Source organism: Carettochelys insculpta, chromosome 20, assembly GCF_033958435.1.
Source record: "Carettochelys insculpta isolate YL-2023 chromosome 20, ASM3395843v1, whole genome shotgun sequence".
In the NCBI taxonomy this organism is placed as follows: Eukaryota; Metazoa; Chordata; order Testudines; family Carettochelyidae; genus Carettochelys; species Carettochelys insculpta.
Window position 1 is genome coordinate 4539188 of NC_134156.1, and position 27695 is coordinate 4566882.

Here is a 27695-nt window from a genome sequence, read left to right on the forward strand (position 1 = left end):
TGACCCCCTGGAGTACTACCACAAATCAGTTTCACCACTGTCTCAATCACCCAGACGATCTCGCTCCCCCAGACGCCGGGGATATGCGCCTCGAGAGTGGTCCACGTCTCCATCCCAGGAACCGTGCCCGCGTTGCCATGGTCGCCCCTATCACGCTGGGCATAGACAGCACACCCCCAGGGACAGGTCCCCCCAGACAGTTCACTATCCCCGAGGGCAATCGCGGACGGGGACGTATACGCAGCTATCTCAGGGGGAGTTGGTTCTGGAACCCCGAGATTTTCCCTTGCAAGCCTCCAGCGAGAGGATGTATCATCGTCAACAGGACCCCGAGGGCTCAAGGGAGGCTTACCCCAGTGGTTCCTCTCTGTCCTCCCCCGACGAGGCTACGGCCCCAGGGGATGTCCACCCCCCGGACGATCTCAAACAGTTCCAAGAGCTGTTTAAAAGGGTGGCCTTTACACAAGGCATCCAAACAGCAGAGGTGCAGGAGAAGCACCATAAGCTCCTCAAGAAACCTGAGACCTCCGGCCTCTTCTAAAATAGCTATTCCGCTCGACGAAGCAATTATGGAGTCTGCTACCACGATATGGCAGACCCCAGCATCCGCTCCACCTATAAACAAGAGAGCGGATAAGAAATACTTCATCCCGGCGAAGGGCATGGCGTTCCTGTTTAGTCACCCACAACCAAATTCACTGGTGGTGGAATCGTCTCAACAGAGGTCGAAAACTTCCCAGTACAAGGCAGGGGGAATGGACAAAGATGCCAAGAAGCTGGAGCTATTCGGCAGAAAGGTCTACTCCTCCTCTACCCTACTGTTGAGAATGGCAAATTATGCAACACACCTAGCGAACCATAATTTTGACAATTACTCCAGACTGACTTCTCTCATGGACTCGCTTCTAGAGGATAAGAAGCTGGTGCTGAAGGCCATTGTGCAGGAACGCTACACAGCCTCGAGGACAGGAGTTCAGATTGCCCTGGACGTAGCAGATACAGCGGCACGCTCAACGGCTACGGCAGTGGTCATGCGCAGGGAATCCTGGCTTCAGACATCGGGTATCCCGAGGGATCTGCAGGCGAAGATTGTCGATCTCCCCTTTGACACGCAGAAGTTGTTTGCTGAATCAACTGATTCGGTCCTTCATTCCAGTAAAGACTCAAGGGCCACTCTCAAAAGCTTGGGGATTTATACGCTTCCATACAGGAAGAAAAAGTATTACCCTCAGCAAAGACGATACCCATATCAACCCCAGCGTGCTCAGTACCAAAGGGGCTACGAACAAGAGCGGCATCAACAGCACCAACAGTATAGAACTCCCAGGCGACGTTCCCAACAGAGCTGTGCATCCTCGGGGCAGGGCTAAAGGCAACAAGTTTGATGGACAGATCGAGGGCTGCACTATCACTACCATCGCGCAATGTCATCCAAAGCTAATGTTCCATCATCGCCTCCGACCGTTCTACGCCCAGTGGCAAAAGATCACCACAGACAAATGGGTACTGGAGATCATAGCCACGGGTTACGCGGTCCCCTTCCAGTTGCTCCCATCGCCACGACCTCCACCCAGGCCCCATCTCAAGGACACCTCCCACAAAGCGAGACTCAAGCAGGAGGTGGACCATCTTATGCTTATAGGGGCAGTGGAAAGAGTGCCGGATCAACTCCAAGGGAAAGGGTTTTATTCAAGATGCTTCCTCACAGAGGAAAAAAACAGGAGGCTGGAGGCCCATCTTAGATCTTCGAGGCCTCAACCGGTACTTGCGCAAACAACGCTTTCGGATGATCACAGTTGCCTTTATTCTCACGGCACTGGACGATGGAGATTGGTTCACAGCCCTTGACTTACAAGACGCGTATTTCCATATAACAATCCACCCGGCTCACAGACGCTTTCTCCGGTTTATGGTCGGCAAAGAACATTTCCAATACAAGGTTCTGCCGTTTGGCCTTTCCTCGGCCCCCAGAGTCTTTACCAAGACCCTGGCAGTGGTGTCAGCTTACCTGCACAGACAGGGGGTGTTTATATTCCCATATCTGGACAACTGCCTACTGAAAGGGGCTTCAAAGGAAGAGGTACTACGCATGATACGCGTTACAGCAAGCACGTTCTCTTCGCTGGGCCTGGTCATCAACCTCGCGAAGTCAAAGATCAACCCCACACAGGACATAGAGTTCATAGGGGCATGCATAAACTCCATCACAGCAAGGGTTAATCTACCAGATGCTCGCTTTCACGCTATTGGTTCCCTCGTACAAGTCATCACCTTCAGCCCCATGGTGCCGGTTCTAACGTGCTTACAGCTGCTTGGCCACATGGCAGCAGCAACGTTCGTAGTACAGAACACCAGATTGCATATGCGCAGCATGCAGCATTGGCTGGCGAGCATCTACAAACCGGCAACACACACCGTCCGCAGGATGGTGTCGCCCACGACAGAGGTGCGCAGATCCCTGCAATGGTGGGTGAACCCCAAGAACATGCTAAAAGGGGTACCCTTTCATCAACCACAAATCTCTATCTTCCTCACCACCGACGCCTCCCACATAGGGTGGGGAGCACACATGGGTGAAAAGGTGACGCAGGGAGTGTGGTCCCCTACGGAACAGTCGCTGCATATAAATATACTGGAGCTCAGAGCAGTGTTCAACGCCTGCAAACACTGTCGAGACTATATACAAGGCAAAGTAGTCGGGATCAATACAGACAATACCTCCACCATGTTTTATATAAATCGACAAGGAGGAGCTCGGTCCCGTGCCTTATGTGCGGAAGCAGTCCGGCTGTGGAACTGGTGCATCGCCAACAATATAACCTTGAAAGCCTCGTATTTACCAGGTGCTCACAACGTGAAGGCAGACCAGCTGAGCAGGCGCTTCGCACTCACACACGAGTGGCAGATCCGTTCCGATCTGCTACGACCGCTTTTTCACACATGGGGGTTTCCCCAGACAGACCTGTTTGCCACTCAACACAACAAGAAGTGCCCTCAGTACTGCTCCAGGGCAGGACTGGGACGGGGGTCCCTAGGGGACGCATTCGCGAGCTTGTGGAAGGGCCCCCTGCTCTACGCATTTCCTCCCACAGTGCTCATCCACAAGGTCTTGCAGAAAGCCAGGAGAGAGAAACCCCCATGATCCTAGTAGTCCCAACTTGGGATCGACAGCAATGGTTCCCCTTGCTTCTGCGCATGTCGGACCTCCCACCGATGCCCGTTCCGGTGGCACCGGACCTGCTCACGCAAGCCCAGGGGTCCATAGTGCATCCACACCCCCGAGGCCTGCGACTGCAAGCATGGTTAATCCATGGCTCAGCTCCCTAGAGAGTACATGTACGGAGGGAGTGCAACAAGTCCTAGAAAGTAGCCGAAGGACTTCTACCAGGAAGACCTACAAGCAGAAATGGACTCGATTCACTGCATGGTGCTCTACGAAGCAATTAGCTCCCCTTGATGTGCCGATATCTGTAATATTAGAATATTTACTGGACCTCAAGAGAGGCGGACTTTCCCTATCCTCGTTAAAGGTCCACCTTGCCGCTATATCGGCTTTCCGGCATGAAGAGGAAGGGCCCATGGTGTTTGCCCATCCCATGGTTACCAGGTTCCTCAAGGGGCTGGTAAACCTGTACCCCCCTTGGAAACTGCTTCCACCTTCGTGGAGCTTGGACCTGGTGCTTAACGCGCTAACGGGACCACCGTTTGAACCCTTAGCCACAGTTTCCCTCCGTCTCCTTACGATAAAAACAACCTTCCTTCTTGCAATCACGTCAGCTCGCAGGGTGAGCGAGCTCGCGGCAGTTATGGCAACGCCACCCTGCACAGTATTTTCAAAGGAGGCGGTAACCTTACGGCTGCATCCAGCCTTTGTTCCGAAAGTTTCTTCAGAGTTTCATATTAACGACCTATAGTTTTACCCTCGTTTTATCCAAAGCCTCATAACTCCAACAACGAGGTGCACCTACACCTCCTGGACGTGAGGAGGGTGCTGGCTTTCTATATAGACAGGACTAAGTCCTTCCGGAAAATGGATAGACTCCTAGTCTCTCTCGCTCCCAGATCAAAAGGAGAAGGTCTCTCTTCGCAGAGAATCTCGAAGCACATCGTATCCTGTATAAAAATGTGCTACGAACTTAGAAAGACTCCTTTACTGGCCCCGCCTAGGGCTCACTCCACCAGGGTGGTGGTGGCATCAACAGCCTTCTTCAAGGGCATTGCGTTAAAAGACATCTGCAGAGCGGCGACCTGGTCATCCTACGACACCTTCGCCAAGCATTATGCCCTACACAGGGTATTCCAAGGGGATACCCGTCTTTTGACAGCGGTCCTTTCGGGGGCAAGCTGCACATAACCAATTACCCACCTCCTTTCTTGGGTTACTGCTGGGTAGTCACCTATCGTGGAGCACCCACGGGGACACTCGAGGAAGAAAGAGAAGTTACTCACCGTAGTAATGATGGTTCTTCGAGATGTGTCCCCGTGGGTGCTCCACCACCCGCCCATCCTCCCCGCTTCAGATCTCTGTTTAGTATTTTTCAGGAGCATCCGAGGCGATTGGTCAAGGAACTGGCAGGGACCGGATCGCGCATGTGCACGCCGGCGCATGTGCACGCCGGCAAAAACTGCTGGAAGGATCCGATCTGCGGCGCCGGGGCGAGCCCGACACCTATCGTGGAGCACCCACGGGGACACATCTCGAAGAACCATCGTTACTACGGTGAGTAACTTCTCTTTATGCATTCCAAAGGAGGAATAGCAGATAAGTATCAGACTGAGTGACTCCCAAACACTGAAATACTACTTCTAAATGATGTTGGTATCTACAAATGGAGAAAATATGTGTACTGTGACTCAGTCACTGGCAAGAATGTCTGAAGTATTCTGAGCCTGGAGAGTGAGCTTAGCGTATATTCATTAAATTCCTACAGATTTGAGGGAACTATTACTTTATATGGTATTTCTGTTTTACTAGTCAAATTGCATTCTGCTGATCTGTTAAAAATCTATTGATAATAGCTTTTTTTGTGTGCAGTTTTTGAACCCATGCTACGTTTCAGTTAGGAGGGACATATATTAGCGATTTTTCAAACCTTCATATTATCATCATTATTCGTACTGAGGTTATGCCTTGGAATGTTGTTCATGGACCAGGACTTCATTGTGCTGAGCATGGTACAAACACAGAATGTAGCAAACTGAGCCTCAGTTCAAATTCAAGCCTATCAGTCCTATGTGGTAAATACATTGTGTTCCATGGAGAATATACAATGATGGTGTCTTATGAGACTTTTTAAAAATGAGTAAATTACCAAAAAGTCAGGCTCTGACTCACACATTCCAAATGAGAAAATACTCAATTAAGAATATGTAATATTTTATTAAATATTTAATAAATATAACCAATACCTAACAAGTAACAAATATAGCTGATGTTTCAAAACAAGTTTCCTCTTCAGAGAGATACTATTCTGGGAAAATATCATTTAAAAGCTTTAAGACCCAAAATGAAACCGCTTAATTACTGACACCTCCTTAAAAATAATCCTTATCTGCTTTGCATGAATATTAAAAACCCTATCACTTTTCTGTTAGTATTTAAGTTTTGTCCTCTTAGAACATCTGTTTTGTTAGTTAGCTGGGGTTTTGGGTTTTTTGGTTTTTTGTTTTTTTTTGGTTTTGGAGTTTTTCATAAAGCTCTTCTGAATAAGAGATGCTGTGTAAATGTAAAATATAAGATAGGAGCAAGCTCTGTTTTCAGCTTCACTTACTTTCTCCTGATCAGTGTTAGAAGAATTATCTTCAACTGTGAATGAAGTGTCACATTTGGAACATTTTTGCTTGCTGTTTATCACACTTACATGTTAATGTAATGAATTATTTATGTATATGTATAAACCTGGAACTTCATTTTTAACAATTCATCTCTATCTTTCCTTTTCTACCATCAGGGTTTTTCAGCATTTGTAACATATCCTGAAACATTTTCCACTCTCCCTTGAGTTTCACTAACTTTACGGATCTCTGTTACATCCTGTGTTGTAGCTACCATTTCTATACAAGAAGTGGTTGTTACAGATCATGGTAGCAGGCCTAAGTTTATAGAGGTCAGTAAATAGGCTGAGCAAGAGTTAAAGCAGTAACAGCTTGTTCGCTATTTTATTGTTGCATGCTGCTAGCCAAATTGACCAGTTCAGATAGGACAGACAACCAAAGTAGAGCAGAAGTTGTTATGAAAAAATACTGTAGACTCAATATATGGAACTCAAACCTAGGAAGCTCTACCTATTGTTATTCCCCCAAAAGTTCTGTCAGCAGGGAATTATAAGCTTTGTTTTAATTTACTGAATTTTTAGATGTTATTAGCAAAATTCAGAGATTGCTTTATGTGGGTTCCATAAAGGGGAAGTTGCTGTATGTTGCTGTGCAGCTTTGCAGTCTTATAGCTTTTTAATGCTTTGCATGTGATGTCATAAAAGTGGGTGTTCTTGTAAAGAACAGAATTCTTTTTTCAGGTAAATGAAGAACAGACTGAGCTGTCTAATCATCTGTGGACAGAAAATATTTTTTGTGTTGGGGACTGTTTTGCTCATTTTTTTGTTTTGCTGGCATCTGAACTTATTCAAGGGCTCATAGCTTCTTTTTTCAAGAGGCCAGTAAATATCTATAAAAAGATTCATCTAAAAACACAGAATAAAAATGAAACCATACAATAATTGATCTGAAATCTGTTGTTATCCATCAGTATCAATAGTGTTATCCCATCTGAGGACGTTTTGAGCCGCCTTGGTGCCACTGTTCTCAGGGTGTAGAGTCCAGCTGAAACTGCCTCGCCTTGCCAAAGTGATTTGGCAAAAAGAGAGGGGAGCGACAAAGAACCAGTTCTAGCATACACCCAGCTATGCTACCAAGGTTGATCTTCCAGAAGTGTGCTCCTGGTGGAAGTATAATTTTATTACTGAATCAGATTTTGCAGTACTGCCTCTAATTTGCATGTTGGATTGGCCAAATTGGAGAGTCAGTAAGCCGTCTTACAGTGAGCACCAGTCTATTTTAGTCTGTTTATGTTGGTCAACATAATTTTTTAAAAAAGATATAATTGTTACATAATTCTTTGGCCTAAAATCAGTAAAAGGCATGTGATTTTTATTTTTTTAGTATCCATGATGCACTAAAATGCAAATCGTATTTTAATCAAGCTAAGACCATAATAAAAATTCTGGATACAAATTACTGTTATATAAATTAAAGCAGCATGACCAAAGTTGGCAAGTAGTGCTTCACTTGCCTTGCAAATAAGTTCTGGAGAAATATATTATGACTTTCAAATATAAAGAGATCTTTGTGCTTTACAGATTAACATCAGTAACTGGAAATACTGATTAAAACCAAAACATAGAATGCTGTTATTTCCTCAGATATAGTCTCTCTGATCATCTGTGATAATTGCTTTTTTTAAAGATATTGCCTCCTCTTTCTTTATACTTGTTCAGCAGTGTTCAATGAACATCTTAATTCTGATCTCTCATGGGTGGTTACTCAGAACTCAGAAAATTGAAATATGGAGAGAATCAAAACAAAAAAAAGCAATCCAGTAGCACTTTAAAGACTAACAAAATAATTTATTAGGTGATGAGCTTTTGTGGGACAGACCCACTTCTTCAGATCACTTCTTCAGGTCTGTTCCACGAAAGCTCATCACCTAATAAATTATTTTGTTAGTCTTTAAAGTGCTACTGGACTGCTTTTTTGTTTTGATAGTATATTGACTAGCATGGCTATCTCTCTGTTACTATGGAGAGAATCAGTGACTTAAAAATCAATTAATTTTTGCTGTTTTCTGTATTCTTGAGTATAATCAGTCAGTAAATTAGATTATGCTTTGTAGCAACGGTTGCCACTGAAAAATCATCATTTGACACATCTGAAATTACCAGATAAGATAACAACAAACCGACAACACCCACTTTTATGACATCACATGCAAATCATTAAGTAGCTATAAGACCGCAAAGCTGCCTAACAACATACAGTAACTTTCCCTTTGTGGAGCCCACATCAAAGCAATCGCTGAACTTTGCTAATAACGTCTAAAATTTCAGTAAATTCTAGCAAAGCTTATAATTCCCTGGTGACGGAACCTTTGGGGGGAATAACAATAGGTAGAGCTTGCTAGGTCTGAATTCCATATAAAGAGCCTACGGTATTTTTTCATATCTCCCACTGTAGGTTCATAATAACTTATGCACTACTCTTATGTAGAGGTAGCTTTATTCTTTCTAGTCAAGATATCAAGGGAACTTTAACATGGAAAGTCACCAGAGATGGAAAACGAAGAATCTTGGTTTAAGATATCTTTTGAAAGACTGCACTTCCATGGATTATTATAAAAGATTCTGAGACAATGTGGCTCAGAAATGAAAGCGTACCAAACAGGAATACGACACATTGAATATAATTTCTAGGTTTTATAGAGCCCACCCTAGGTTTGGGATTAATTCTGGTTAGCTTTTTCTGGGATTAATTCTGGTGTAGGTTCTTTTAATGGATTTTAATCTTTTCTCTATAGCACCTTTACTTGAAGAATAAAATAGCCCTCTAGAAAAAGAGCTGTGCTGTAACTTATAACTATTGACAATCACTCTGTTCTCATTCTTGGAAGAGAAAGCAAGCATGGGCAACACTCCTCTGATAGGAATGACACAACAAAGTCAGGCAACTGTGCCACCTGGAAAAACCCCAGAGGGGAGGGAGAGATTGGTCTCTGCTCAGAAAGGCAATGGCTGGAGAGCTGGAAGCATGAGAGTGACTGGCTCTTTTGGACCATTGAGTAGAAATGTAGGTGCTGTTGCCCTGCACTGCCTGAGCACCCCCTGATGAGAAAGTAGGTATGTGAAAGTCAGCTGCCCTTTTTACACAGCCTTTCATCAGATGGGTGTCCTTTAGTAAGTCTAGCTCCTTGTGATCTTAATAGCTTGAGATTACTTGCTGTTTCATTTACGAAAGGGATTCTTTCTCTCTGTTTTTTTTTCTCTCTGTTTTTCATTATGGCAAGGTTGTAAATAACTATGTAACCTAAAGTGAAAGCAGGTCAAATAGTAAGGCAATTCTTAAGGATTTATGACATAAACATTGATTTTCATGGTGTCGTAAGACAAAGACTTTTGTTTTGTTCTTTACAATTAGTCTGTTAATATGCCTTTAAACAGATTCTTTTCTTTCCTTCCTGAGGTATAAGCCAGCATAAACGGTAAAACTTCTAGAAGTTGTGTAGATAACTTCGAAGCACTTAATATTTAATTTTATGGATGTAGTAATTCCTGCTTTATAAACACTTGACTCTTAGCAATGGAACCTTTCCAAGAACGGGAGAAGCTTGTTGAGGCACAAAAGCTGAAAGATGAATTTTGAACAGTTTGTTCAGGAAAAAAGGGAGTGCCAGACTTGTGATGACTTCCTCGACCTATACACACAATTCCTTTTGCTGAGAGTCTCCTAAATTCAGCATTAATCAGTAGGTTAACATGCTGCCATCATTAGAAGTTAGCTTTATTAGGGAAAGAGGAGTAGGAAAGAAAGGCATCTGCTTTTAGGTCATACTGTGAACGTGCAATTGATTATTTGGATAGTTAGCAATAGCATATTTCCCTAATTAGTCATACTGTTTCCCCTTCCCCCAGTGCTGGAGTTTGATATCCAACTTTTGTACTGGCTGAAAACTTCTATTTATGCAATAGTTCGTATTTAAGAATCATCATACAAAGGACCACAGTGTTTGCTTACCTACAAATTAATGTCATAAATTGGCATACTAAGAAAGTAGTAACAGTGAGGGAAAATAGAGTTTGTTGCACCAAATCTTTCTCCTTTACCCTCCTACCAGTTTATCTAGTCATATAATTACAAAGGGAAGTGTGGGTGGTTGGAAAGGGAGAGGAGAGAGAGGGGTTTATGTGAATGAGTCATGTAACATATCGCTCAAGGCAGTTGGGTTAAAAGGTACTTAAAAAGTAGTGACAATTTTTCTTTCTAAATTTACATAGTTTAAACTGTACACCAAGATAAAATAAAATCAAAGATCAGCTTTTTATGTCATTACATTTACTGCTGCAATTAACTAAAGTTGTTATAGATGTTTGTAAAAAAATATTCCATGCTTGAAATGTAATACATTCACCATTGCTTACAAATTCCTATGTGTAAATAGTGTCTAACTGGGATTGTATCCAACTTGAGGCTTTGACCCTGTTTTTTGTTTGTTCATGGACATCTATGGCACTATGTAAATAATTGGTGATGTGGGTGATATTCTTGCCAGTGCAATGAACATTCAACCCTGTTTTATGAACAAGAGGAAGATTGTGTGGAACAACATGTATCACTGATACAGCACTATGGGATCTTTTCACTTTAATCTGGACAAACACCAACAATGGTTAGATGGAAGACACCCTTCCCATCCTTGCCTAGTGCTAGCAATAAGCCCAATACCATTCATGGGGTAGCTCACCTTGATTCACTTTTCCATTTAGTAGCAGAAATAATAAAGACCAAAACCGGAGGAATACAAGAGAGTACTGCATCTTCAAACTGCCTGATGAGATGCGGTGGACAAAAGAAATTTGTGTGACTAAGAAATGAAAATGGATTTATGGAAACTATCCTGGGAAGTGTCATATTTTGTGCAGATGAGGTTTAACAGAATCCAGATTGTTATCTGAAGCATAGCATACAGGTATGATCTGAGTAAGGATAAAGATCTTGGCTGCAACTTTCTGCGTATGCCAAAGCTGCTGATGAGGCTCATTTGGGAAAATAGACTACTGTTACACTAGCTAAGAGAGAGACTGTGGTCTCAGCATCAGGCTGAAGCTACAGGGTCACACTGTTGTTCCTCCTATAGCAGAAGCCTTCACAACCTACCTTATTTGCTTTTCAGAAGATCATTTCTATTCTGGAGACTACGGAAGATAGCTACTCAGAAAGGAGGAGTGCTCAGTTTGAGAAATTCAGCATAAAAACCATGGTGCTATTCTCATTCTCAATGTCAGTAACTTAAAGCAGCAGAATCAAATGAACTGAAGAGGCATCAGTGAGTAGTGACAGAAGGAACTTTGTTCCATAAACATTTTTGTATAGCAGTGTGAACTTACTCAATAGACTGACTGACTGCATCCTGCATAGTGCCACTGAATAAAGACACCAACACAAGTCTTTAGAGACACAAAGCAATTTATCCATTTAGTTAAGAATGCTCTGAAACACCCTGTCAGTTGGCATTCTCTCCCCACAGCTTTTGGAAATCAAGTTGATGTGACTAACTCAAAAGCCACATATTGCTAAAAGTATGACTTAACCTCCCATAAGGCAAGCCAGAAAATGAAGAATAAACTCATTATCTCATCAGAGAAACCAGATCTACATTCACAGATTAATTTTTGAACCATTTTTATAAGGTTTTACTAGTTTGTCCACTAAGTTGCAAATCTTGGCATTAATGTGTTATATGATCCTCTTCTCATCCCATGATCACCAAAGAGAGTTCCACCGATCCAGGGTTTGGCTGCAGAAGAATATTGCTGGCTGGGATGTTGTTGTCATGTGAAGTCATTCATCTTTATTTAAAGCAGAAAAACTCTATTTCAGCAAAGAAAAAGGGAAGCAGCCAACTTACGACTGATAAGTGTCTTAGTTATGGGATTAACTTCATCTTTGTCTGCTATATGGTTTCTGCATGTCCACATCTCAGGTGAGGGGAATCTCAGTTCTTTCACTCTTAGACCAGGACCAATGTATGCTATTCGGTGCTAAGTGCTTATCATACTCCACTTGTGACTGGTGTTCAGAAACCTGTGACCAGTGATAACTCGTCATCATCCTTCTTAAAACAAAGGATTTTTATTTAGGAGTTGGAAATAAACATTAGAGAAAAAGAATTTAAAACAAATTGTACTTGCATGTTTTATCTTGTACTTCATTACAAACTAAGTTAGACACGCTTTCCTCTTACGTTGCAGGAATAGAAAATAAACCAACTTAGATTCTGTCAAGAACAGATCTTCCTACATCTGCGAGTCTGATTCACTCTCTTTGAACTGGTTTCAGTGGTCTCCATGGAGAGGGGGCTTGATTCACAAACGTCGTGTCTACACTGCAGTTGGGAGCATGCATCTCAACCTGGGTGGATGGATACATGCTACCTCTGCTTGTGCTAGTGTTCTAAAAATATCAGTGTGGACTTTGCATCAGGCAGAAGAGTTTGCCTTTGAAAGAGGATATTGCTGTTGTTATGTCTGGCCTCTGGCTCTGAGTTGCAAGAGTGTGGTGGGGTTGCTTACAAATTCAGAATAGTTTGATTTAATTTAAATACCTGGGACTTGTGAGTGTTCAAAGACAGCATGTGAACTAGAAATGTTCCACAAGAAATCTCTATAAAAATCTATGCTAAGTTGCTTATTTGCTTATATTGGAGAAAAGGATTGGCACATCTTTATGCAGAGTGAAAACTTGATTAGTGCACTTGCTGTTGAATAAGAAATACTACAGTTCTTGGCATGATGACTAGACTGGAGTGTTCAAGCTGACAAGCTTTATACAATGATAAATTAAAACATTGATTTTACTGAAGGTAAAACTGATGACTGACAAGTAATTTTCAAAAGTTCATTTAAAAAAACAAGCTAAAAGCAGGTTATATCTTGTCTGAAACCACACAAAAGCTTTTCTGGTTATCACCTTGACAACACAGTACACAACAAATCTACTGCCCAGTACTAAATGCCTCCCTTGGGGATCTGAGCACTGTTAGCTCCTGAAGCAGTGAGTCCTCAAATGGTGAAAAAGTCAGTGTGAGTTTCAGTGCTCAGACTTCCAGGATCTGGCCTAAACTGGTTTCTGGAAGGTGTGGTGTGCTCTCAACTTCCCCTGGATTCTGTCTTTCAGGATGGCCCCATCTCTTTGCTGTCTTCTGTTGAACTTTTGTATCAATTTTGCTGACCTTGCCTGTGGTAGATTTATCTTATCTTCAACTAGCTCATGGCAAATAACTTAGTTTTCTAGTCTCTAAAAGAAACTGTTTTCCCAACAAAATGTTTTCAGGTGAATGTCGTCTTGTGACTGAAGGGTCAGTAGTGCTGACTTCAACCAGATCTGTGTCAGGCAGTTGTCGTGCAGTACAAGCAACAGCTTTCCCTATGAATTTCAACAGGCCTTGTTTCTGAGCTTTATCCCCTGCTGTCCCAGTCCAGGGCTTTCCTGGAACAGGGATTAATAGCCAAGATGAACACTGGTTTGATGATACTGACAAATGTCTGTAAGGGAATATGAATAGACAGTTCAGGTATCATGAGAACCAATTCAGGCCTCATTCTCCAAAATCCAAACCAAATTGGAATTGGTTTTTAGGTTTTTTAAGCTTCAGTGAACTGTTGTTGCTTTTGTTTGGTAAACTTGTGTTCACCCTGGTTTGGGGCACGGTGATGATGCCAAATATACATGCATGTGTGTCTGATTTGTGACATGAACACCAGAAGTGGAAGGCTAGTTCACACACTAGATGGACTAGTGTCTTAACCTCGTAAATATCAAAGACCACTTTATTTTGTCTAAATCTAGTGCTTTAAAACTTATACCTTCACTGATTGTTAACCTCAACTATTATTTTTAATAAACTGTTTTCTTTTGGCCAGTTTGTAATGAACTAATCTTATACCTTATAATATATTCTAAATAACAGCAACTTTATGAAGTAGAAACATGACCAAATTTCTGATGATATTTGTAATCAAATATAAAGGACATGCTTGCTTTCCTGTAAGAAGGAAATTAGCTCCTTATGAAGATCTCATGCAGATGGGCAGGGTTCATCAGGGAGGCAGGACTGGGAAATGAGAGAATACAGGAAACCAAACCTAGTTATTATAGAGCTTTTTCTGTAACCAGACTGACCAAGTCTCCCAGTATACCGGGAAGGCTCCTGTTTACAACCTAAACCTCTTGCCTCCTGATTTTATAACTGATTTTTGCTGTCAGAGGTAGCACTGGATCCCTTCTCTCTCTTGAGTTCCAGTCCCTTGTCCATGCATCCAGTTCCTTTCCCTCTGAATCTTGCCCCTTTCTTCCCTGCATATAAGCAGTGCTGTTACATCATTGTGTTTTGATGGTGGCATGGAGCTGCTAGTCCAAGGAATTCCTGATAACACAGGCGTGGCAGAATCATGGTTCCACAGACAGTCTGTGCTGAGTAAATTCTCTGTGCCATAAGTGTCTCTGTGCACAATGAGTTCCACAGCAGCCCTGCTCTATATTTTCTCAAACAGCAATGGGGAGGCATGCCAGGCTGTGACCACTGAATCATGGAATCACAGGGCTGGAAGAGACCTCAGGAGGTCATCTAGTCCAGCCCCCTGCTTCAAGCAGGATCAACCCCCACTAAGTCATCCTAGCCAGGACCGTGTCCAGCCAGGACTTAAAAACCTCAAGGGATGGAGAATCCACCACCTCTCTAGGCAACGCATTCCAATGGTTCACCACCCTCCTGGTGAAGTAGTTTTTCCTAATATCTAACCAATACCTTTCCCTCTTCAACTTCAGACCATTACTCATTGTTCTGACATCTGACACCACTGAGAACAGTTTCTCACCCTCCTTTTCAGAGCTCCCCTTCAGGAAGTTGAAGGCTGCTATTAAATCACTCCTAAGTCTTCTCTTCTGTAAACTAAACAAGCCCAAATCCCTCAGCCTGTCCTCATAGGTCTTGTGCTCCAGACCCTTAATCATTTTTGTTGCCCTTCGCTGAACCTGCTCCAGCAAATCCACATCCTTTTTATACTGGGGGGCCCAAAACTGGACACAATATTCCAGATGTGGCCTCACCAGTGCCTAATAAAGAGGAATAATTACTTCTCTAGATCTGCTCAAAATGTTCCTCCTAATGCACCCCAGTATGCCATTAGCCTTTTTGGCTACAAGGGCACACTGTTTACTCATATCCAGCCTTTCATCCACCATAACCCCTAGGTCCCTTTCCATCGTACTGTTGCTGAGCCAATCAGTCCCCATCCTGTAACAATGTTTGGGATTCTTCCATCCCAGGTGCAGGACTCTACACTTCTTATTGAACCGCATCAGATTTCTTTTAGCCCAGTCCTCCAATTTATCCAGGTCCCTCTGGATTCTCTCTGTACTCTCCAACGAATCTGCCTCTCCCCCTAGTTGCGTGTCATCCGCAAACTTGCTGAGGGTGCAATCCAGTCTCTCGTCCAGGTCATCAATAAAGATGTTGAATAACACCGGCCCCAGAACTGAGCCTTGCGGCACTCTTCTTGGAACAGATCGCCATCCAGATATTGAGCCATTGAACACTACCCGTTGGGCCTGACCATCAAGCCGGCTTTCTATCCATCTTATAGTCCAAGGATTCAATCCATATTTCCTTAACTTATGGACAAGAATGTTGTGGGAGACCGTATCAAAAGCCTTGCTGAAGTCAAGGTATATCACATCCACTGACTTCCCCACATCCACAGAGCTTGTTACCTCGTCATAGAAGCTAATCAGATTAGTCAGGCAGGACTTGCCCCTGGTGAATCCATGTTGGCTACTTTTGATCATTTTCCCCTCTTCCAAGTGCTCCAGAATGGATTCCTTGAGGATTCCCTCCATTATTTTCCCAGGGATTGAGGTAAGGCTGACGGGTCTATAGTTCCCTGAATTCTCCTTCTTTCCTTTTTTAAAGATGGGCACTACGTTTGCCTTCTTCCAGTCATCCGGTATCTCCCCCGATCTCTAAGAGTCTTCAAGGATAATGGCCAAAGGTTCAGCAGTGACTTCTGCCAATTCCCTCAGTACCCTAGGGTGCATGAAATCCAGACCCATGGACTTGTGCACATCTAGTTTTTCTAGATAGCTCAGAACTTGTTCCATCCCCACAGATGGCTGGCCTCCAACTTCCCATACTGCATCATCTAGGACTGTTATGAGGAAGTTGACTTTGTCCGTGAAGACTGAGGCAAAAAAAGCATTGAGTACTTCAGCTTTTCCTGCATCATCTGTCACTAGGTTACCTCCCTCTTCCAGTAATGGACCCACACCTTCTCTGATAACCCATTTATTGTTCACATGCCTGTAGAAACCCTTCTTGTTACTCTTCACATCCCTTGGTCAGTGTGTGACACCCAGGGGGAACAGTCAGGAGAGATCCCAGGGAGGAGGCATAGTACCAAGTAGCATGAGACGCACTGGAAGGGTGGTGAAGACCCTAGGAGTATCGGGCAGTTCCTGGAGTGGACGTAGTGCTGCAGCCTTGGGTCAGGACCAAGCTCTCTGAATTTAATTTTATAATGTGTTGGTTACTAGGACTATAATGCAGTCCATGGGTTTTTTCCATTAACATTCTGATTATTGTGAGACTACCATGTTTGTTTCTCTAGTTATGAACTTTGTACTCTTAAAAAAACAATTCAGCAATAAACCCTGGAGCAAGTAACTTGCAGAATATTTTTTGCAGATCCTATTAACCCATTCTACGAACTTCACAGTGTTCCACCAAATATGTGCAAAGACAGGCAATATACAATATAGTTTTGAAAAATCCAGAGCAGGCCAAACAAGGACTCTGAATCAAATCATAATCCAGTGCTCCAATGAGTAGATTGCAGAAGATATATATGTGAATGGGTAGGTCTTTTACAAGTGGCATGTTGGGCTGCATTAGTAGGAACACAGCAAGCAGATCTAGAGAAGCAATTATTCCCCTCTGTTCAGCACTGGTGAGGCCGTATCTTCATCCAGTTCTGGGCCTCCCACTACAGAAACAAGGTGGGCAAATTGGAGGGAGTTCAGCAGAAGGCAACAAAAATGACTAGGGGGTTGGGGCACATGACTTGTGAGGAGAGGCTGATGGAACTGGGCTTTTTAATTGGCAGAAGAGAAGAATGAGGGGGAATTTGATAGCAGCTGAAGGAGGGATTGCAAAAGAGGGTGGAGGTTGGCTGTTCTCGCTGGTGGTAGATGATAAAATATGCAGCAGTGATATCAAGTAGCGATGATGGGGGTGGGTCTAGGTTGGCTATTAGGAAAAATTACTTCAAAAATATCAATTTTTTTTCCTTTCTGAATTGGCAAAAATGCTCACTTAAAAAAAGAGAGAAAGAAAAGGAGAAATTCTAGCATAGCCAAAAGGGTTAGAGCACTCGAAATATAGGAAACCTGGGTTCAGATCCTTCTTTCTGTTTTGTGCAAGAATTTGAACCTGAATGTACCATATTGCAAGTGAGTGCTATAACCACCAGATTACTGACTATTCGAGGGTGAGGTAAGACTATGTGCTTGCCTGCCCCAAATTCCATCCTGTATCTGAGGTCCTGCCTGAGAAAATCTTTGTCAAAACTGGTACATTCCGACAAAATGTTCCTTTTGAGTAGCTGAAAAAACCAACACTATTTAGTTTGGGAGTACTTTACAGTGTGGAATTGGTTCCTGGGATCAAATCAGGGAAAGCAAGAATTTTGTTTTCGGAAGAACTCTTAAAAAGTCAGCACTAAACCTCAAATGCCCAGTATTTGAAAATATTTCAAGGTGAAGTATCCCACCTACTTTGTCAGCGTCCAAGAAGGTAGCAGCCTCTTATACCTTTCTTTGCAGGTGTAGCATTAAAACTATACACTTTCAAATGCTGTTTTTAAAACTGATTTCATAGATACTTGTCTCTGAGCCAAAACAGGATGTGTTTCAACCACTCTAAACTTTATGTACTGCAGTATGTCATCTTAACCTAATAATACTTAGCCCTTACATAATGGTTTATACTCAAGATCTCAAAGCAGTTTACAATGGAGATGAGTGGTGGTGTCTCCATTTTACAGTTAGATGAACTGAGGCACAGAGAGGGAAGTGAGATTAGCCAGGGTCACCCAGCAAATTAGGGGTAGAGCTGGGAACTGAACAGAGAGAATAATAGATTCTGATACTGGAAGGTACTGAATATTCTTTATTTAATAAGTGCATGTCCATGAATGGAGAGGTTTACATGACCTATATAAAATTTTGATCTGGAATTACCTAAGTCATTTTTATCTCTGTACTTTTTACATTTGCTGTATATCACCATGGGAAAGTTCCTGTGAGGAACAGGCAAGTATCTGAATAGTTTTCTTATATATGACAATAGTAAGTTTTAAAAACACTGTGTTGAAATATATGCCCTTCAACTTGTTAGTCATTTCTTCAGTCATAGAGCTAGACTTTTCTAGATGGCACCATATGGGACTATAAGTGGGCTTATCTGATTTCAATAAGTTACTTGTGTTTGATTTTATTTGTTAGTTTTGGATTTCTTTTTAAAAGCAGGTTAAGTGCATCAATCAAGGGTGATGTGATTATGGTAATAACATGTTGTAAATTACAATGCACCCATTCTGCTGCATATCATGTCCTTTGAAATTGCTACACTATAATTTTTTGGGTTTCAGAAATAAACTATTTCAGCCTGTCATTTCATCTGATGTTAGGTATTCAGCTTGTAGCTCTGAAAAGCACTGGATCAGAATGTTGCGAGTTGTGGGAAACTTCTGTAGCTTCATATTGTGCTAACATGTTTTTGTTTATATAATTTTATTTGAAGTTTGTGTTGTTTATAACTTTCAGAAGTAAAACTAGCTTTGTTTTCAGCAAGCTAATTATATATTTATGTCAAAAGCTGTTCCACAATATGGAGCTGCTAACTGGTCTGTAACATATCTGTTAAATCAGTTTCTGTACAAGATAACTGAAGAATACCTGATGTGATGTCAGTTTAATTTAAAAAAGGCTCCTGAGGCTATGCCAGCAGTAGTAGACTGGTAAACCTAATTTCAGTAGAGGGCAAATTGGTTGAAACAAGGGTAAATGAGAGAATTGTCAGACAGAGAGAAACGTGATTTGGTTGGGAAGAGTCAGTGCGGTTTTGTAATGGGAAATCATGCCTCAACAATCCACTAGAATTCTTTGAGAGGGTCAACAAGCTAGTGGACAAGAGTGATATAGTGCACAGGTGTATTTAAATTTCAGGAAGCTCTTAACAAGGCCCTCATCAAAGGCTTTCAAGGAAAATAAGTGTCATGGACCATGAGGGACAGTCCTACCATGGATCAATAACTGGATAATTGATAGGAAACAGAGGGTAGGAAATAAGTGGTAGGTTTTCAGATGGAGGTAAATACTCAAGATAATAAAGTCAAAAAAACAGACTGCAAAGATTTACAAAGGGATGTCATCAAACTGGGTGAGCAGGAAATAAACCAGCAGGTGAAATTCAGTGTTGGTAAATGCAAAGTAATGCAGATTGGAAAACATAATCCCAAATAAATATATAAAGCAATGAGGCCTAAACTACGTGTTTCCATTCAAGAAAGTGATCTTGGAGTCCTCATGGATAGTGTTTTTGAAAACACATCCACTCAATGCTAACAGAGCATTGGGAATCATTAAGAAAGGGATAGATAAGACATCATAAAATATCATATTGCATCTCTATAAATCCATGGTATGCCCACATCTTGAATGCCATGTGCAGATGTGGTCAGCCCATCTCAAAAAAATATTTTGGAATAGGCTAGGGTATGGAAAAGAACAACAAAATAATTAGGAGCATGGGACAGCTGGAAGTTAATAAAACTGGTAATTTTCAGCTCAGAGAAAAGATGACTAAGTAGGATATGATAGAGGTCTTTTAAATCATGACTGCTGTGGAAAAAATGAATACAGGACTGTTTTTTTTTCTCCTTCTCATAACAAGAACTAAGTTAAATTAATACCAGGTTTAAAACAATGAAAAGGAAGTACTTCCTCATGCAACGTATAGTCAGTCTATAAATGTTGTAAAGTTGATAAAGTTCAACAGAGAGCTAAGCAAATACATGGTGAATGAGTCCATCAATGACTTTTAGGCAGGATGGGCATGTGTGGTGTCCCTAATGTGTTTGTTGGAAGGTGGGAATACATGACAGAGGATGGATCACTTGATGTTTACCTGTTCTGTTCATTCCTCTTGACACACCAGGCACCGGCCACTTTTCACAGACAAAATATTGGGCCACGTGGACTTTTGGTCTGGCCCAATAGTGTCGTTTTTATGTAGCAAAATAGTTACGTGTGAGTAACTGTGCTGCTTCCCTGCTATGACTGCGTGGGACAATTTTCTTCAGGATAATAAATTTTAAAATTCTTTGTCTGCTTTTCCATGGTCATCATCTAACTCAGTCGTCATTGCTTTCACTATAAATAACTTTACTGGCATGACCAGGTATTGTGCAAGTGAACATCTACCATTAGATTAATTTTAGCCCTGCCCTCAAACTAACTATGTAAAAAATTATTTGCATCTCTATAGAGAAATACAAGACTACTGATTTAAACGCAAATGTTGCCTTAATTCCCAGGTAAATTGATAGTACTGTAGTTTTACAGGACATTGTACATAAATTGCATAAAAATATCTTCATTACTCTACATATGTGAGAGCAAACCTTTTCAAAAAATGCAAAGCTCATTTTAATTCAAGCGATTTATTTTTCTTTTGCTTATTACCTGTCTCATCAGGTATTCTGTATATTGTTACCAGTAGAGGTACCCACTGTTGCTAGGGCCTTTAGCTGAAGTAACTTTTTGAAAATAAGTGAAAAATGTACGTGCTTCATTTCAATGATCGCATTTTTCAAAAATGAAGAGTGAAGGGGTGGGTAAGGAGGAGCCTGGTGTGGGTGGCAAAAGGCAGGAGGTGGGACGCTCAGGGCATGGGATGGGGGTGCGGAAGTCAAGGCAGATGAGAGGTACAGGATTCAGGGCAGAGGGCTAGGAGGAGAGGGGGTTAACTGGGGCAGCCCATGGTGGCAGAGTTGGTACTGCTCTGACAGCAGATCCTCCCAGGTGGCCAGGGAAGCACTCCCTGGCCAGTGGCTCCTCCTGCTAAGGGATTCTGGGGTTGCGTTCTCTCAAGTGTGGGTGGGGGGTCTCTAGGTCTGCATCAGCTTCTGGATGCGTGCCCCAGCCTGCAGCTGCTCCAAGGGGGCTTTGCTTGGGGCCGTGCTCCCTCCACCCCCATCCTACAGCCTGTTAGAGGTGACAGCACTCCTTGGGCTGGCCCCAACCTCCAGCTACCCCACCCTGCAACTGGTTGGGGTGTGTGGGGCTCTGGGAGCTTCCCCTGTCCTCTACAGGCCCCCACCATCCTGCAGCTTGTTTGGTGGGGTAGTCTGGGGGCTGTTCACAGCCTCCAGTGCCCCTCCGTATAGCCTGCAGGCTGTCAAGAAGCAGGCTCTGGAGGCTGCCCCTCCCTCCTGTGCCTCCTCCCACAGCCTGCAGGCTGTTGAGGTGGGGTTGGTGATCTGGAGACTGTCCCTGGCCTCCAGTAGCACCTCTTCAGCCGGCATGGCCTGTGAAGCTCTAGAAGCTGTCCCCACTCCAGCACTCCTGCAGCCTGCATGCCATGGTGGGGCAAGGCCCAGAGTCCAGTGGCCCTCCCATTGTGGCCTGCAGGCTGTGTGTGTGATGAAACAAAGTTTTATTTAGTATATGAATGGGATGTGACAGATTGGACCATCTGGGATGCTACTTCATGTGCTAAAGATACCACTGAGCCCACCTTTTCTGTTAGCTTGGGCATCCTTTAACTCTGTCTTGTAGAACCAGGCTCTTAAGCCTTCTCCAACATGCATGCCACACACAAGTACATAATGATATGGACACTGAGATCAGCTCTGGGAAGGCTCAGTTTAAGGGACTTGCTACAGCACCCAGATATCCACCTCCTCTGGAGTACCAACTCAAAATTATACGTAATTCACCTCTCCCCCTCATTATGGAGGAAGGTATACACACATTCCTATCCCCGAACCTATTACAAATTACATAAACTGGGTTACATTGTAAACCCCAACTACGTTTATTAACTGCAAAAACTTGTATTTCCTCTCACCCCACCTTCATTTGGTTTCCAGGTGTGTTTAAGTATCTCTTTGGGTGGGGAAGCCAAGGAGAAACCAACTGAAGACCCTGATTTTTTTTTTCCTTCCCTGCTTTATATATATTTCTTGTAAGGTGAGAATTCTTTGTGGGATTCTCTAACCTCCCAGTGGTACAGTTCAGAAGTCCAGGGCGGAGGTTAGTATTAGGTGATCAAGTCACCTGACTGTAGCAGAATTGTATCTACGAGCACTTAGCAGTATAGAGCATCCACAGAAAGATCTTTTCACAGCCTATTGTGCTGTCTGGTCATCATCCCCATCTGGCTTTTTCATTGTTGTACCTAACGCATTATCAGGGGGCATCACACTAAGTAGCACGTATGAAATACAGATACATGGTCAATATGTTTACCTTCAGGTACAGAAATGGTACAGGCATATAAATTGGATAATTACTGTTAATAATCATAACTTTTCCAATGATATGTCACATGAACCATCTTGCATAAAGTACACCTCAGTTATGATATATTCATAGCATAAGCATATTTTTGTAGAACATGGAATGTTATGTCACAATCAGCATTTATTCTTGAGATTGTGTTCTCTTTACACGGAATTAAAGCATTTGATTAGTCTCATTAGAATTAATTGGACCACTTCCATTGCTTAAAATTAAGCACATGCTTAAGTGCTGTGTTGAAGTAGGCCTTAGTGAGCAAGTGGTCTACAAGATAAAGTTTAAAACACTGCCACAGCAGTACTGTGATGCAGCAGTCTGGTCACAGCATTAGGTAAACCAAAGCGGGAGAAGCTAAGAAGTCTGGGAGAACTGTAACTTGCTGCTCTCAAGGAAATGTTTTTTCACAAGAAATTACAAGAAATTTACAGAGCAGTAATTGCCGAGTATAGTCATCCCTTCTAGTGGCACTTATGTTCCAAAATCACTTAAATGTTTTGTAAATCCCATCCCTAGGTGCTTTAATACAGAATGTTTAAAATATTTAAATCTGTTGGCCTGAAGTTGAGATCCTAAATCCCTATTTATCTATTTAAAGAGAAAAATGCCCTGAGGAATTAGGCAACCACTCAATTCATATTAATGAGAGCAACAGGTGTGTAGCACGTTTGAAATTAGATATGTAACTATGGCTTTAGAAGGATAAACGTGTGCAACCATGTTGGAGAATTTTAGCTGTACGGTAATATTAATTATTGCATCTATAGTATACTGTGAACTGATCTCCTAAGGAGACCACTATATGTTGTTAGCAGTAGAAGCTGGCAATAAATTTGGTTTTTATTTTTCTGTTTCCATAAACCTGCTTGTATGGATAACTTTCTTTGCAGCTAGACACTGTTGTGCCTTTTTAACTTCAGATTTCTGTTTGAGAGATTCAGTCTCCCAATTTGCTAGGTATTTTTCCTTCCTTATTTGATATAATCTGGATATTCTGGTTTATTTCAGAGTTGGGTTTATGACATGTTTGTTTAAGATGGCTAAATTGATTGTGCACAGTTCCTAGCTGTGTTGGTGCTAGTCATTGAAGCTGTGAGCATTCAGAAATTTAAAGTTAATAACTATATTCATGTTGTCTGCCAAATCATATGTTTCTTTCCAAGATTTTTAGTTTAACCAGGTAGCAATGTGTACGTATTGTTCTGGTTTAAAATTAAGCTGTACTGCACTTTTCCCAGTATTATTTTCTTGCCTTCTATGGAAATAACAGAAAATAGATCAGAGCCTGTAATTTTGTAAGAACATAAGAACGACCATACTGGGTCAGAGCAAAGGTCCATCTAGCCCAGTATCCTGACTGCCGACAGTAGCCAGTGCCAGGTGCCCCAGAGAAGGTGAACCGAAGACAATGATCAAGCGATTTGTCGCCTGCCATCCATGTCCCGCCTTCAACAAAAGGCTAGGCACCATACCTTACCCCTTGCTAATACCCATCTATGGACCTAACCTCTAAATATTTATTGAGCTCTTTTTTAAACTCTGTTAGAGTCCTGCCCTTCACAGCATCCTCTAGAAAGGAGTTCCACAGTTTGACTGTGCGCTGTGTGAAGAAAAGCTTTCTTTTATTAGTTTTGAACCTGCTACCCATTAATTTCATTTGGTGTCCTCTAGTCCTTATATTATGGGAACAAGTAAATAACTTTTCTGTATTCACTTTCTCCACGCCATTCATTGTACATTCTCATGCACACTGGAGCCCTAGAATTGGATGAAGACATTCCATTAGATGTGTATTTTTCATTCACTATTAAGGGTACAGCTGGACTACACAGAAGATCAAGTCAGTCAGGGTTGATCTTCTGGAGTTTGATTTTGTGCATCTGGTAGAAGCACACAAAATAGAACTATCTGGGGCAGCAGTTGGCCCCTGTACTTCTCAATATCACAAGGAGTAAGGGAGGTCGATGGGACAGTTTCTCATATCAACCTCTCTCTTTGAAGGCAGTCAGGTAAGTTGACTGCAGGTAAGTTGATTCTAGCTATGCCATTACCATAGCTAGAATCGTGTATTTACAGTTGACTTACCTGCCTAGTGTAGACCACACCTAAGATTACTATTTTTAGTAAAACTAGTGGGACATTCAGTTGAACTTAAATTACAGTTTCAAGGTCTTAGGATTTGATATACAGCTTGTTATGAATAATAGGAACTGTCACAGTGCTACAGTATATGAAGAAGTGAATATGATGTTTAAACTCTCAGATCATGATCTTGCAAAGACATGTGCAGGTGCTGAACTTTAAGTACATGAGTAGTTTTAGTGAATTCAAAGGGAGTTCTGATGTATTTAAAGTCCAAGATAAATCTAAGCCTTTGCAGGACCAGGGCATAAAAGAAAATAGACCTTATTGTCAAAGAATATATCTGTTAGGAACTATTCTCCTTCTCTAAGTCTGTTTCTTATCACCTCTTTTTTAGGTTTTTACATCCCATGGACCCACTGTGATCATGCCTACCTGGTTCTGCTCCCGAGAATGGTTTTTTCATGTGGGCAAATTTGATGAGGGCGGGAAGGTGAGTACTGCTGATTTTAAAAAAAAAAAAGATCATTGATACTGCGTTTTCAACTCCATTTTGTTAACGATTGTTAGCAGGACATCTGGCAGTGTTATGCTTTCAAGTGGTCTTTTCCTATTATTATTAAATGGGCCACAGTAAAACACGATTACAGTTAGAACACTAATTCATGTGTGAATAACTAAATTCAAAAATTGAGAACAAAAATTTCACTCTTCTGTCTTGCAAATTTCAGAAAAGACTTCAGTTCATCCACAAAAACTCCCCCACCTTTTTGGTATGTTTCTAGAGTAAAGGTTTTGGTGCATTGTGCTGAAACAACATTGATTAGGTCTGTGCAACAGCTGTGTGGTGTGATTCCTGGCTCAAATAGACACGCATGCACTAACTCTGCTCATACTAGGGACTAAAAATAGCACTGTGGCCACCATGGCACAGACAGCAGCTCATGCTAGACACCAGAGTATAATCCTGCCATACATCCTTGGTACAACTCGGGCAGTTAAACTGAGCTACTGCTGGTGCCACAGTGAATGTGGTGGATGTAGTATACCTAGACTTCAGTAAAGCATTTGACACGGTCTCACATAATATACTTATCAATAAATTATGCAAATACAACTTAGATGGGGCTACTATAAGGTGGGTGAACAACTGGCTGGATAACCGTACCCAGAGAGTAGTTATTAATGGTTTTCAATCCGGCTGGAAAAGTATAACTAGTGGGGTTCCGCAGGGGTCTGTTTTAGGACCGGTTCTGTTCAATATCTTCATTAACGATTTAGATATTGACATAGAAAGTACACTTATTAAGTTTGCAGATGATACCAAGCTGGGAGGGGTTGCGACTTCTTTGGAGGATAGGGTCATAATTCAAAAGCATCTGGATAAACTGGAGAAATGGGCTGAGGTAAACAGGATGAAATTTAATAAGGACAAATGCAAAGTGCTCCACTTAGGAAGGAACAATCAGTGTCACACATGCAGAATGGGAAAGGACTGCCTAGGAATGAGTACAGCAGAAAGGGATCTGGGGGTTATAGTGGACCACAAGCTAAATATGAGTCAACAGTGTGATGCTGTTGCGAAAAAGGCAAACATGATTCTAGGATGCATTAACAGGTGTGTCATGAGCAAGACACGAGAAGTCATTCTCCCGCTCTACTCTGCGTTGGTTAGGCCTCAGCTGGAGCATTGTGTCCAGTTCTGGGCACTGCAGTTCAGGAAGGATGTGGAGAAATTGGAGAGGGTCCAGAGGAGAGCAACGAGAATGATCAAAGGTCTAGAGAACATGACCTATGAAGAAAGGCTGAAAGAATTGGGCTTGTTTAGTTTGGAAAAGAGAAGCTTGAGGGGGGACATGATAGCGGTTTTCAGGTATTTAAAAGAGTGTCATAAGGCAGAGGGAGGGAACTTGTTCTTCCTTGCCTCTGAGGATAGAACAAGAGGCAATGGACTGAAATTGCAGCAGGGGAGGTTCAGGTTGGACATTAGGAAAAAGTTCCTAACTGTCAGGGTGATCAAACACTGGAACGAATTGCCAAGGGAGGTGGTAGAATCTCCATCACTGGAGCTATTTAAGAAGAGGTTAGATAGATGGCTTTCAGGGATGGTCTAGAAAATGCTTGGTCCTGCCATGAGGTCAGGGGGCTGGACTCGATGGCCTCTCGAGGTCCCTTCCAGTCCCAATCTTCTATGATTCTATGAAGATACTGCTATTTTTAGGTGCTAGCCCAAACAGATGTTGCAGTGTGTCTGTCCAAGCTGGGACCTCTAACTGCTGTGTAGACCTATTCTGTGTAATGGAAGAACATTCTGATAATTAACAAGCTGAATTCTTTTATGTAATGCTGCCAGATGTAGCACTGCAGAATTGCTGGAGGTAATTCCTACTACTACAATACTAGATTATTAACATTGCTGTGATTAGATTAGATTGTCAGCTGCAGACCCTAACTGAAAGTACAGCTACATTATGCTGGGCATTCAGAAAAAATAATGTGTGAGAGAATCAGTATCCAAAAGAGCTTACTATCTAAATAGAAAAGACAGAGAAGCAGAAAAGTGTGTGTGGTGGTGGTGGCCAGGGGCGGGGCAGTGGTGGAGAAGGGGGACAAAAACAGAGCAGTGAAATGTGTTGCCTAAGGTCACAGAGTGGGTCAGTGGCAGAGCCTGGAGTAGGACCCAGGTCTCCTGACTCAGTTGAATGCCCTATTCAGTAAACAGATCTTTCTTTTCTTCGTTCTTTCCACTCCCACTCCCTCCCTCCACATTTGTTGCTTACCTTGAATTTCCATTCTCCAAATAATATCCATTTGACTTAAATAACCTCTTAACGCTTGCCATTTATCCATGGTTTGTTTTTGTTTTGGTTTGGGCTTTTTTGACCTCTTACTTTCTTTTTTATTTTACGGTATACCTGCCTCCTGGGACTAAAATGTGATCCACTAAAAAGGCCTTTAGGCCAAGTCTAGGAAGTTGAATTTATAATAAATATAATTTACATAAAATTACCTGCCAATCAGAAATTATTAAAACTTCTTAAATGTTGGCCTAATTTCCCACAATCTGCTGCCTCCCTAAACAGCTGATGGGATAATAATAACTTTGTGGGGTGTCCAGGTCAACAAATCCAAGCTCTGCCAGGTAGATGAGATTGAGTTCTGGAGGCCAGGGACTTTCAAAGAAAATGCCCTACTGCTAACCCGTCGTCTCT

General features: G+C 42.2%; 1 protein-coding gene across 4 annotated transcripts in view; it reads left to right on the top strand.

Moving 5' to 3' along the window:
* Positions 1–27695, top strand: part of QTGAL (queuosine-tRNA galactosyltransferase) — a 216170-nt gene that overhangs the window by 111631 nt on the left and 76844 nt on the right. For all 4 annotated transcript variants that reach the window (XR_012648282.1, XM_075014910.1, XM_075014911.1 and 1 more), the window contains one exon: positions 24881–24976. Coding sequence is in view for 3 of the 4 variants with exons in the window: in XM_075014910.1 (XP_074871011.1) it covers positions 24881–24976 (96 nt within the window). In the remaining variant the exon portion in view is untranslated. The remainder of the gene's footprint in view (positions 1–24880; positions 24977–27695) is intronic.